Source organism: Arctopsyche grandis, chromosome 11 (assembly GCF_051622035.1).
Source record: "Arctopsyche grandis isolate Sample6627 chromosome 11, ASM5162203v2, whole genome shotgun sequence".
NCBI lineage: Eukaryota > Metazoa > Arthropoda > Insecta > Trichoptera > Hydropsychidae > Arctopsyche > Arctopsyche grandis.
In genome coordinates, this window is record NC_135365.1 from 23,890,956 (window position 1) to 23,904,728 (window position 13,773).

Genomic DNA, 13,773 nt, shown 5'->3' on the forward strand with positions numbered 1-13,773 from the left:
CTGCTGGTTACGATGCAAGTTTTCATCTAGGTCCATCGATGGAAATACAATGTTCATATTTTCGCTAAAGGCCAATCTACAAATTTGAAGACCACTGATTTACACCTTAGCCAATTTATGGCTTTCACTTTTAATTTGTTAAAACAATAACAAATCAACCGATAGTGTAAAATTCATCGGTAATAAATCGGTCGATAAATTGTTAGGATTCCGGTGAGGGTGTGACAGTAAGGAGAGGGGGTGTGAGAATGGGTTGGGGGTGGAATCGGATTCTCCAATCGCCATTAGTTATCCCGGCACAAAATAAAACAATCGTCCCTCACATTGGCACACGTATGTATATGTAGCGTCATGTTCCAAAACGCAGTTTATATATGTTTTAAATTACTTGGTTAACAAACCAAGATTTATTTATCATCATAAAAACGTTACATTCTTATTATTGGTAAATATATTAGAAAATTTCAGATTTAATTATGGAACGATGATGAATTTAAAATGAGACACGTAGAACTTTGGTTCACTTTGTTCTGCTGCTGTGCTGACCGTCACTTGCGGGGTCGATATTAATGACTACCACTCTCGGAGTCTCGATGGTGATGACTACCACTTTCGGAGTCTCGATGGTGATGACTAACTAATGTGATCGAATCGTGATCTACATATATTAATGATTTATTTATCTCTTGGGTTGGGCAAAGTCCGGCATTCCTATTTTATGTGACTATCCTTTTACAGGTTGAGTCGGATGGTAACTGACTGACTAATGTGATCGAATCGCGATCTATATAAATGATGTATTTATTTCTTCGGTTGGGCAAAGTCCGGCACTCCTATCTTATATGACTATCCCTTTACAGGAATTTTAATGGTCTTGTTACTCACGTATATGAATGTGTGAAAGTGAATTTGATTATTATGGGAACTGCATTGATAAGCGAGGTACATTGATAAGCGAGGTACATAACAGTTCATGTAATTTTTTTTTTTTTAATTGTAATCCATATTAGTATACGTATTTATTTCCATTTTAGATTTTAATTAATTTGACGTGGCGTGCAATTTATAAAATGCGATTCCACCACCCCGCTTTATTTGCAGAGTGGCGTTTTCGCCGAGGTCGCTCTTTTCCTCTGTTGAATTTCGCATTTATTTACATTTTAACCCTTTGCCGCCCTTTCCACTTCCCTTTCCCTCATGTACGCGGCCGCCATGTCGCCGGGCGCGATATTAAATAGTAACGTAACTGATTACGCCGCAGCTGTGTTACGCCGAAATTAATCTGAATTTATATTTGAAACGCCCTTTTTAATTATATGGCTTTTAGCTTTCGACGGAATGGAAGCTGGGCGAGGTGGGGAGGGGGGTGGGGGTCGGTCGGGAGGATTTTCGCACAAACGAAACAATTTTCTTGCGCTTTTGGCCGTCTTTATTATTGTAAAAGTGTCAAAGTGGCGACTAATGGCCCATTTACATCGGCGAACAAGAGCGTTATCCCCGCCGATGTTGGAAGTCTGCAAAACGTAATAGGAAAAAGTTACTGTCCTATTTAATGCCTGCTTGGAATGGTTTTTAATGTAAGCGAAACGCTATAGGTCTATTAAAATTGTATACAATGATACATATAAAGCTTCTAAAGAACAGTTTTTTAATAAAAAAAACAGTGGTTGTATTATATTTAGTTACTGTTGCGTAGGGGTGGTGGAGGATCCAAATAAAAGGCCAAAGTCGCTTCACAGCATTTATTGGGTGATTAAGGAGATCCAAGCACAGCCAGTGCTCCGTCCAGAATGCCTAAAGATGGCCTAAGTACCTGCTTATAAAGGGCAGGTCGCTCACTGCATCTTCAACGACACGTTTGCTTACCTATTGTTATAGTCACGTACCAGATATGCAGTCCCACGGTCTCGGCACACAGTCCCACAATTTCGCGCTGTCAGTTCTGAGAACTCTAGCGCTAGTGCCGTTTCCGATCACTAAGTCGATTCGGGGGTCTCCATTGTTGGCCGACTATACTTAAGCCTGAAGACAATCCTTGAAAACCAATTAAAACGGCGGCTATATGTATATGTATATATATATATATATATATATATATATATATATATATATATATATATATATGTATATATAAATATATATAGTTATTTTCATAATATTCAAAAGAATAAGATATCTCGTGTCTTCTTGGCTGTTGGTAAATAAAAAGGTTGTTTGTTTATTTTTTAATGCTATATGGAAATCTACAGCGTCTTAATATCCACCAAGATTTGATATATAGCTAAATACATATGTACATAATATTTCATAATACTCTTACATAGATCATAGACAGCAAAATGTTTTGAAATAGTTGGTTTTTACAAGCTTTTTATTAGCTATGTATATTAGGTTTGTTCCATGAAATTCCTGCTCGTCAAAAATTTATGAACTGATTTTTTTTTACCTTTTTTTCTCCAACTTTCACCCGCTTGAGAAACGCTGGGTAATTTGTTTATAAAATATAAAAAATATAAACAGATTTTGACATAGTCCTGTTATTGAATTCGATATAATCTTAGTCTACTAAATTTTATATGACCAAAGTTGATGTGTTTACGTGTTATTTTTAATGCCATAGTCTAAAATTTCCACTCGTAATTATCTTTACTGAAATTACACTTAAAATATTTTAAAAAATCGAATCACAATTTTTTGATGGCCAGGAATGTCACTGAACTAACAGAGTGAAGCTAGTAAAAAGTTTGTATAAAATAGCATCCTTTACCTTCATTTTTATGTAAAATTAGAACTTTTTTTATTTTATTTTAATCTATTTAAATAAAATTACCCCGAAGAAAAAGGTCTCCGATCAATATGTTTTACTAGTGATGACGTATGGATGTGAAACTTGGACATTTAATGTCAAAATACTACACACATGGTAATGAATATAGTGGACGGAGTAATGAGATTGAAATGGCAATGGGCGGGTCATGTAGCTAGAAGAATGGAAAAAAGAAGTGCTAAAATGGTACCCGAGAGAATGTAAACGGGTAAAAGAAAGACTGCAAGAAAATCAGTAGACGGAATTATGAAAATGTATGGGGTAAGGCAGATGAGATTTACGCAAAACAGGAAGCGTGTTGAAGAGGCTTTCATCCAGTAGTGGAGGATGAATGGCTTTAGATTATAATTAACTAGTGTTTTTACCCGGCTTCGCTCGGCATTTGTAATATAAACCACTTAAACATGGCCAATCTAATAGTAAACAATTTATTAAATTTATTTGAATGGTTTAATTTTATTTGAATATTCAATTATTCGATGACATCACAGAATTACGAACCAACAATAGTTACAAAGTATCTTTCGAAATTATATATTACACTAGTGGTTTTCCCCGGATTCGCTCGGTATTTGTAATATAAACCACTTATACATAGCTAATCTAATAGTAAACATTTTATTATTATAAATTTATATGAATAGTTTTATTTTATTTGAATATTAATTTGTTGAAGTTTTTCATTCATTTTTTGAATTGAACGTCACGAATTCAACAATAGTTATATAGTTACATACAAAGTCTCTTTCGAAATTATATATTAGATTATAATAATAATGTATAACAATTTTTAGCTGTATTTTTATATGCATTGTTTCTTTACATTATTTAAAAAAAAAGGCAAAACATGTAAGTACTATAGCTCCGTTTAGAATTTGTAGAAGAAAAATGTATGTTAGTATGTGTTTAGAGGCCGTAGAGAACTTTATATCGCCCGAAATGTTTCTAGAACAGTAGTTTAAGGCAAGACATTAAGCCGAAAGTAAAGTCGCGTGTTGGTCACGTTGAATTTTTATGTAAGCTAGGTCTCCAGTCGACTATAAGGTCCGGTAAACCGAAGAGGTCCGGAAAACCGCGGCCGCAAGCTTTCGCCGCGGCCGGAAACGCCGCGTCGGTAGTAATTCAAATTTATGGCGGGAACGCTGCGAATTCAAAAAGGAAAAAGAAGAAAGAAGCCAAATATACATATGTATATGTGTACCATACAAAAATTAAAAATAAAATGGCGAGGTTTGTTTCCCGTCGCGACGGGGAAAACGTTCGTCGACAAAGACATTCGATTTATGACCAGTAAAATTTTAATATCACTCCACAGCGCAGCGGACGCTTCCACATACATACCATCCAGAACGATAAAAATCTGGACTAAAGTATTTGGTTCTATTATATATAATAGTTATCCGATCCGTAATAGAGGTATAGAATATTTGTGATATCTACATATATACATATACATATTATATATTTGTGAATCGACTCATACGTTTGGCAATCCATTTGTTGATTTAATGTGGCTAAAACCATTCAATGAATTCAAACTCAAATTCATCATTGTTCTGTGAGCATACATATGTACATGCTGAATTTTTAAAACATACTGAATACCTAACATTCACGTATCATAGCAATGTATTGATAGAGCAAACGTTCTTTCAAATTAAATTTCATTATCCATATGTATTATATATACATATGTATATAAAAATCAATATATATCGTGTATTACCTTACAAGAAGCTTCACGCCAAATTTGAAATTTATATATACATATGAGAGTTAAAACTATAAATATTTATATATTCGAGATAACGAGAACCTATAGAGCAAATTTTATAAAATATAGAGTGAATTATAGGCGTTTAAACAATTAAAATCTGATATGGCCATATAGCTTGCTAGAAGATCATAACGTCACCGTACCAAAAATTGTGGATATTTGATACGCATTGTATACTATATTTTATCTCCAACGTAATGGCAGACGATACATTAACGTATGTATATTGATGACCAAAATGTGCAATATGGCAAAGTATGAAAACGATCGGATAAGAGATAAGAGATATAAAAAATTACCACTAACACGAAAACCATGTGAACTGTATAAGAGGTATGTAAAAATCAATGTTTGTCTGTCTGTCTGTCTCGAATAGACTCCTAAACCACTGAACCGATTACGATGGAACTTTCAGGATTTGTTGTATGCATGTCCGGGATGATTGCTGTGAAAAAAAAACGGGGTAAAACTTCTTAATAATTATTTTAATTACGATTTTATCGAAGCGAAAGTATGAAGCGCCAGTGTGTAGTTAAGGAAATGTGTACGTTGGTAACCAACTTGTGCGCACGCATGCCAACCCTTACATTACGTACCTTTTACTTTCACTTACGATCACTAATCAAAAAAAAAAAATTGGGCTCTTATCCGATCGTTTTCATACTTTGCGATTTTGCTCGGTTTGGTCATCAATATAAGTGGAAATGACGTCCGCCATTACGATGGTGACAAAAATCGTAATAGACACGTTTGAAAATATTCCCTCGTATTTCTTCCGGACGTCTGTCAGAGATGTCTGTCTGTCATTCAGACGGATGTCTGTCTGTCATTCAGACTGTTTGTTTTAGCCTCTTCTTACTTGATATCCCTTTTCGTCGCCATCTCGCTATGTCAGATTTTAATTGTTTAAACGCCTATAACTTTTTCTTCTGTCACTCTATATTTTTTTAATAGAGCAATGATGTGCGGTTGTTCTAGCGCTATTGCCGGACTGTATTCGTTGGGGGCTTTATTGGTTGACTTCATTGACCTCTAAAGTGGGCTTATATTATACAAATCGATTTTACTAAGAAATACCAAATCAATATAATCACGTCTCACTACATACAACCGAAGTTCAAGCAGAAGTGTTCCAGTCAAATGTACATATAAAAAAAGATCAAAAGAGTACATAATGTATTCCCAAGTCTCCGTTATTATTAAACCTCCACTTGACCGACTCGAATATGTATGTACATACATTGGGTAAAATGCGGCATTGAGCGCCCTAGAAGTTTTGCCCCTGAAATGCAGATTTCCCCGTGCAAAGCCACGATGCGGAACACTGGAATAACTTGGCGCTCGTAAGCTTCGCGTATGATACGCTCGCGAAACAGACTCGCGCCGTTTGTTAAACCAAGCAATTCCACCAGAACACCACCACCAGGTGCTACAGTATTCCACACCCCTCTCTGCAGCCTCCGAGACTTAATTTCGCACTGCTGTTCCATCACATTAGTTTATTAAGGAGGCTAAAACTCCGGGACTATGTGTACCAGCACTTAGCCTCCGAATTCCTTTTGAGCTGCTACCGAGGGATAAACGCAGAGCAATCTGCTGGGTCCCACTTGGATAGTGTTTCTCAACTGGTGGTTTGCAGCCTTTGAATTGATTGGACAATATCAGATTTACTACTCTTGCCGAAAGTTATGGCAGAACTATTGAAGTCCTTAAGCTGGAATTTCACTAGGAAAGCTCTGATAAGACAAAGATATATGAAACTGTAGGATACATCCGAATTCAATCTACTAACTACTTCCAAACTACTTCATCATCGAGAAAATGGCACTCGTGTATAAATCATCGCAACAGCAAATAATGTTTTAAGGACTCTCTTTAGTTTTTTTTTTTTTTCTTTAATTTTTTTTTTAGTGTCGGTCATCTTTTTACAGCCGACTTAGTAGATTAATCCCATAGAAGTTACATAGTTGAGTAGATTGTACCCTTAGACTATACTAACTGAATGATCTGGTGTAATTGTTATATGACGGAATTAAGAATTATATTGAGCAGCAAACAATCACATTTTTTACTTACCGGAGCGAAAATGAATCAATCTTTATTAAGTTTGACCCACTAAATTCGAATATGACAATACTTTTTGCTGGATGTTAATAAAAGTTTTAAAAAAATGGGCAATTTTTACAGATTTTTGGCTTTTGCAGTCTTTAATTCAAAATCTAGTATAACTGTACAAAAAAAGTTAGTATTGGAATCAATAGTCAGATGTATTTCTAATTGATTGCGATTTTTTATTGCTTTGAAATATTTATAATTAATTATCTAGCGAATTTTAAAAATCAAAAGTATACTTTTTTACACATTTTTTTGCCTTTACCACGTTGAAAAAGTTTTTTTTCAATCTCAATATTTTCCATTGTATCTGAACGGACTAATTCGAGCAGTAAATGATAGTTTATCGTTTAGCGGTAAACGATAAACGCTCATATCGCTTAAATGATTCGAATTCAGTGGGAATTCAATAAAGATTGATTAGTTTCCACTCTGGTATTTTTTTTTTTTCGTTGCTCAGTGTTATCAAAGATCTTGGCGATTTTTGTACTTAATCATTTACATCGAACAACAATTGAAAAAAAGAAAAATTTTAAATGGAGATCAACAAACTAAACAACTCATGATAATATGTAAACAAATGTCTAGAACTACTTTTTGTTATTGACGATATGGTCAAAACTCTTTATGCATTCAAATCGCAAAATTATTGATTAAGTGATCATTGAATTGACGATTTATTTGACTAAAATAGTTCAAATTAAGTATTTTTTTGACTTCAAATATATTTAATAAGTGATTCATTGGTTGCGGCGAATACAATTAGAACCAAATTTGAATGTGAGATTGTGCAAAAGCTAAATTTTTATGGTAATTCAAATTTCACCTACAGAAGTTTCAAACAAAATTGTACATTCGCAGAATGATGTAAGATGTATTCTAATTTTATCTTAAGATGTAATAGGGAAAAGGTTGAGATCGACAGCGTAAAAGACGCTAAAACTCAACAGCGTGTTTGCATGTGTTCCGTGTCTGCGGATTTAGCAAATAATTTTGTTTACTTTGGCGTCTGCGAGTTAATTGAACGGCTCGCATTTCGAGCGATGCGCTTTTCCGGGAGGTTTTCCACCGGTCGCTAGAGTTTAACGAGCTGAAAATGCAACTTGAGTGCTCTTCCTGCTCCTCCTCATCCATTGGACAAGCTCAATTTACTTATTTGTCCGCGTAATTTTGCGTCCTGGAGCTTTTGCGAGTTGCCTTTCAACGAGCACTACAAATCCATACAACGTTCTCTTCGCGATTGTTCCTCAGATGCCGAATGGACTGAGGTTAGTACTCCGTTGACAATGGTTTCAATTATTCGAATGAAACTTGATCATTTCGAATGCAATGCGCTATGGTCATTTTGTAGTCGGCAAACAAGCTATCTCCTAACGAACCGGATATCCGAGAAATGGGAAGTTCCTTTCCCATTCCAAGTATTTGCAGCGACTTTTGAGATTCCTATTGTTTATGTTTGCCGTCGAAGAAAACGTGGATCGGTCTCGGTGTGCTTTCCCTCTATCGTTCTTTTGCTCGAATGAGCAAATATTGTTTTTGAATTATTACACACCGCGAGAGTTCTCATGCTGCAAACAGATTTCGAAATTTTTCAGTGTGTACATTTCAGTTTTTCCAATCTCATTATGCAAACAATGCAGATTCAACATACGAAAATTAATTTGATCGGCGAGAAATTAAAACAAACATTGTGAAATTAAACTTTAAGAAAGCACACCGTGTGTGCTTTAAATGCTAATATTCCATACTCGCTATCAAAATAATATGAAAACACTATTACTTTATTAAAATTTGCATACTGGAGCGTTTATAGAAAAGTGAACCTCGTCAATATTCCTGAAATGAATTTCCCATTATATGTACACATACGAATAGTATTAAAACAAGAGAAAGAGCAACGTTTATAGTAAATCGATCAGATTCGTTCAAACCAGCAATATAGATCAATGATTAGCGTTTAATGCTTTCAATTGTGTGGTCAAAAGTTCTATTCCGTATGACTCCAAGGTAGATCGTTTCATGGTAGAGTTTGCCTATAAGTAGGTAATGCCTTAAAACAATAACAAAAAAAGGCAAAAAGTTTTCCAGAATTAAAATTATAAAACCCACACATTTTATTTATAAACCATACTTACATAACCAGTCTGCAAAAATTGAACTAAAACACTATTTAGTCGTGTAATTTTTAATTGAATTCATTTATACACACATTTTGTACTATAGGCGTATTCACTAACGATGCAATTTATTCTACAGGTAAACCCAGACCGAGGGTAACTTGGTACCTGGAGAACACTGTCATAGACGATTCGTACGAGCAGAGATCAGACGGACTTACAGTGAACAGCTTAAATTTTCCAAACGTTGGCAGACAGCACCTGAACGCCAGACTGATATGCCAAGCTTCCAACACCAACTTGGCGCCTCCATCTTCCAAAGTGCTGATATTGGACGTCAACTGTGAGTACAAATCAAAGTTTAGCATAGAGCATGGCCGGAGGGGAAGAGATTGGAGAAGTTGTTAGAAAACTGAAGAGATCCAACAGAGCGAACGCCATTAAAAGGATTCCCGGATGTCCGCGGCGTTCTCTCGTAATCGCGTCATTCCGGCGAGTAGAGATTTTCCTCCCATTTTCCACCCGCTCACGAATCGCGGAAAGTGTATTTCATTTTCGCGCTTTTCTACGCCCTGTTCCGACGACGGGCGCAACTTCTTATTCAATTATTAAAAAACTAGGACCGACGCCTCCCCGTCCTTTCACTCCTTAAGAGTAATGAAAGAGTGCTTTATAAGGAGAGTGATTTTAATTAGAGTTTCTCTTTTTTAATCTTTCTTAGGAAAATTTACATAACAACCGTTCGTTCAACCCTCTTTTTCCCTTTTGAATATTTTTCAATTATTCCTTTTTTTTTGCTCTCACCGCCTACGTTGACAGAAAGAGTTGTTGTATACAATAAAATTTATATTGTTTTGGTAGCGTAACAGTAAGCCAAAGAATTGTATTTTAAAGGAATTATGTCTTATACAAATAAATATAACTTTTGAACAAAATTCGCATTCAAGTTTGAGTACCAAAATAATACTCTTAAAATAGACTTTTAAATATTCGGTTATCTAAAACCAATTATTTTCTTTAAATGAAGAAATAGGTCGTAAACAAATTCCATTAACTTCGTACTTGAAAACCGCAAAAAAATGTCAAAAGATTATTTAACCAGACGAAAAGTTTCGTTTCATTTTCGTAATAAATAAGTAAACAAAAATTCAATTACAAATAGGTTTTTTATTATGGCTATTATTAACCGCTTTTTCTTGCATACATATCATATATTATATTTTTATTTTACTATTGCAAAACCTTTTTTATTTTCCATATTTTGGCAATGACCTTTTTATACAAATCATAAAAGTAAAACTCTGTAAATATCACCCTAAATCACCATAAATTTCAATAATATTATCCAAAGGCGTCATTTGGGGGTGGGTGGACATCCCCCCCCCCCCCCCTAGATTTGAATGTGACTTTCTTCACAAATCACTTAAAAAGTGATAAAATATACATTTTTCATTTTAATTTACTCTCATCTTTTATGAATTTAATATTATTATTTTAAGAATATATATCATAAATCTGATTCAAACATTCGGTGGGGACTTTTTCAGTTTTCTAAACACTGCTATAATTATTTTTACTTATTTCCATTGGAAATTAATTATCAGATGTACAGCTCATACAATACGAGTATATATTTTAATTGTTTTGTATTAATTTTTCAGTGAAACCAATATCAGTGGTGATTCTGACAAAGGAGAAGAAAGTATCCGCAGACAAAAAGTACGAGGTCGAATGCAGAGCTTCCGGATCTCGACCGGAAGCTGTCGTCTCGTGGTGGAAGGGCAGCAGGCAAATAAAAAGGATAGCGAAAAACGTAAGCATCCCTCCCCATCCCAATCAGAACCCCCTCAAAATCCTAAATATACAAACCTCGTCGGTTCTTGATGATGTTAAATCGAATTGGACCGGAGGCCGCGGACGTCTCGTCAAACAACCGCTCTCTGTTTGTACACGTGGCGACCTTATAAAATTAATAAAATTGTACGTGATTCTATCAATTTCTCCTGTTTTTTTTTTCCAGTTTTCCGAAGCCAACAACCAGACGCTGAGCCTGCTTTCCTTCACGCCGTCTATAGACGATGATGGCAAATACTTGACGTGCCGGGCCGAAAATCCGTCAATTCCAGATTCGGCCCTAGAGGATAAGTGGAGATTGAACGTTGAATGTAAGTAAACAATCATATGAAGACAACTTTGGATTTTTCAATATAATAAAATGCCTGGAGGAATTCGTTAAATTTGCGAATACGCACGAGTCAGTATACGTGACTTTTGCAATACGTTTTCTGATGAAATATATCCATCTGTATACATATGTACTTTAACGGCATATTTAGATTTCAATCCACTTACTTCAAAGTAGCGCAAACTTTTGTATATCGTCTTGAAAAACGTGCATATATGCATCGTTCTGCCTCATTTCGTTTTATTATTTCACTAGCTTTGAGTGCCCAGCTCTGTTCAAACAACGGTTTATAAATGTCACTACTAAATTATGAATACATTTGCCGATTCAAATAGTTCAAGAAATTCAAATTAATTATGAACATATACATATACATATGTATATGTATTATAATATCATGTACAATTAAAAAATTATATAAAAATCACCGCTCATGTTTATATACGTATACATTAGACCGGAGCGGAAAACGCGGATTTTCATCGATAGACCTGGTGGAAAACTTTCGTCGTATCAAGGTAGCGTTAAATAAAAGCATCATTGATTTTAAACAATGTCCTGTGCCAACAACCAATCGATTTATCTCGCCAAAATTTTTGAAAAAGTACGCATTTTTCATATATTGAGTAATTTTGTTTCTTTTATTATTTTAAAAATTATAAATACTCAATACCCACTAATTGAAGTTTATTTGGATCGATTATTATAAGTTTTGACTATAATAATCAAAGTGGTCGTTACGCTAGAACGTCCTCAGCGCTCGTAATAGATGTTTGTATAGGGGAAGCGTTATTTTCAGGAAATTGTAATTTTTTCATATTCCTGCAATCTTTTCTGAAAAATAAAACTCATTGACAGCTTCCTTAATTATATGATTTTAATCTTAAGACAAAAAACTCCGAAAAAAAATAAGAATTTCATAAAATGTAAGGAGACTAAAATGGCCTGTTTTGACGTACCTGACATTTTGCATCAAAATAAGTCATTTTGGCCTCTTATATTTCATAACTTTTTGGATATAATTCGTTAACTTTTTGGATATATTTGTGTTCAAGTTTAAGGTGCACATACCCAAGGAAGTTCGCAATGATTTTTATTTTCAAAATAATCACAGGAAAATAAAAATAAATCTGATTTTCTGAAAATAGCACCTCCATCGTACAAACACTCATCGAGAGCCAAAAATTATCATAATCGACCCAAATAAACTTAAAGAAGTGAGTATTGAGTGTTAATTATTTTTTAAATTGTAACAAAAATCAAAACTATTCTCGAAAAAGACATACATAGGTATATATGAAATAAATCGATTGTTTGATGGCACATGACTTCGTTTATTATTTAGCGTTCATTTGATAAGACGAAAGTCTTACACTAGTCCATCGACGTAAATCCAGAATTATTGTTTTTCGCTCCGGTCTAATGTGCATACAATGTATAATACGAATCCAGGTATTCGCGCCTCGACTCTCATTGCTTCAATTAAACATACGATTATTCAAAATTTTACACCTGACAGCTTCAAAGCTTCTCACGTCGCCTACTCAAATTCGCGTAAAGTACTTAAATTCACACTTCAACCAATCCGAAGGCAATTAGCATGATAAATTCAACGAAACCTTAAAGTGCAACAGCCGTATTATAGTACATACATATTTGCATACAATGGTTCACACACACACACACACACTCACACATTACTGCTAACGACCCTCAAGTAAACGATTCGCAAACTGAAAACGAAACCTAAAGAAAAAATAATAGCGGTAACAACCCTTCCATTACGTATATAAATCCACTTCTAATCTTAACTGGCCGAAAACGCGCACTGGAAAATAAAAGCTCTGGTCCGCGAACAAAAGCTCGCCCGGTCCGAAAGCTGGCAGCTTCGCCGCGGTTATATTGCGAGGCTTTGTCTCGACCAAAGGGTTGTTGTTTTTAACGTTTTCCCCCCCTTCTTCGCCCCATCCCTGACTAGATCTCCCACCTCCCACCCCCCGTTTGGAGCCTTTTTATTATCAGGTCGTGAGCCGCGCAATTTCACCGCGGTATCCCGTCGTCGTTTGTGTATAATCTCGCGGAATGCACATGCTCAACTGTGTGCACTGGAGCTAAAACTGCGTCAATATCTAACTTCCGGTCTGAGGATTTTGACCAGCCCTTTCGCCGGAACGGACGTCATAATATCATTACGCTTGTAGTGCACTGGCACTGGCCTCTTGGTATGAGAGTCGTATGGGAATCTCTTTATGTTATGCAATATTCCGATGCTAATTTCAATGGCAAAATTTCAACCCGTTTACTTACACATATGTATGTTTATGTTGACTCTGTTTTAATAATGAGTAAATTGTGACGTCACACTTAAATCGTATTACTTTCCGTGACAATCGTAGAACTTTAGTCGGATATGACGTATGAGCTATTATGAAATATTTTTGATTTTTAAATGCCTTTTATTATTACTATATTATTCACAATACATCATCCTTCTATTGTAATAGCTACTTATCTATTGATCATTTTCTATTTTATAATTTTAATTTCTTTTTGTTAGTAATCATAGTATTATATTATTCTAATGTTAATGTACCGCATAATAGGAAAAAAAGCACAAAAACCTATTTAAATTCTTATATGTAAATGCTCATAATACATCTAATACATAATATAAATTAAAGACTCTTTAAAGTCGACGATCTAAAGCAGATGTGTTTATACCTGAACGGTATTGACATTTTGTTGTAATCACCGA

General features: G+C 34.9%; 1 protein-coding gene across 1 annotated transcript in view; it reads left to right on the plus strand.

Annotated features, from left to right (window-relative positions):
- The window catches only part of LOC143918606 (neural cell adhesion molecule 2-like), a 142,292-nt gene that overhangs the window by 73,071 nt on the left and 55,448 nt on the right, over positions 1-13,773 (plus strand). The window contains exons 9-11 of the mRNA XM_077440546.1: positions 8,973-9,176; positions 10,495-10,646; positions 10,854-10,998. Coding sequence (XP_077296672.1) covers positions 8,973-9,176; positions 10,495-10,646; positions 10,854-10,998 — 501 coding nt within the window. The remainder of the gene's footprint in view (positions 1-8,972; positions 9,177-10,494; positions 10,647-10,853; positions 10,999-13,773) is intronic.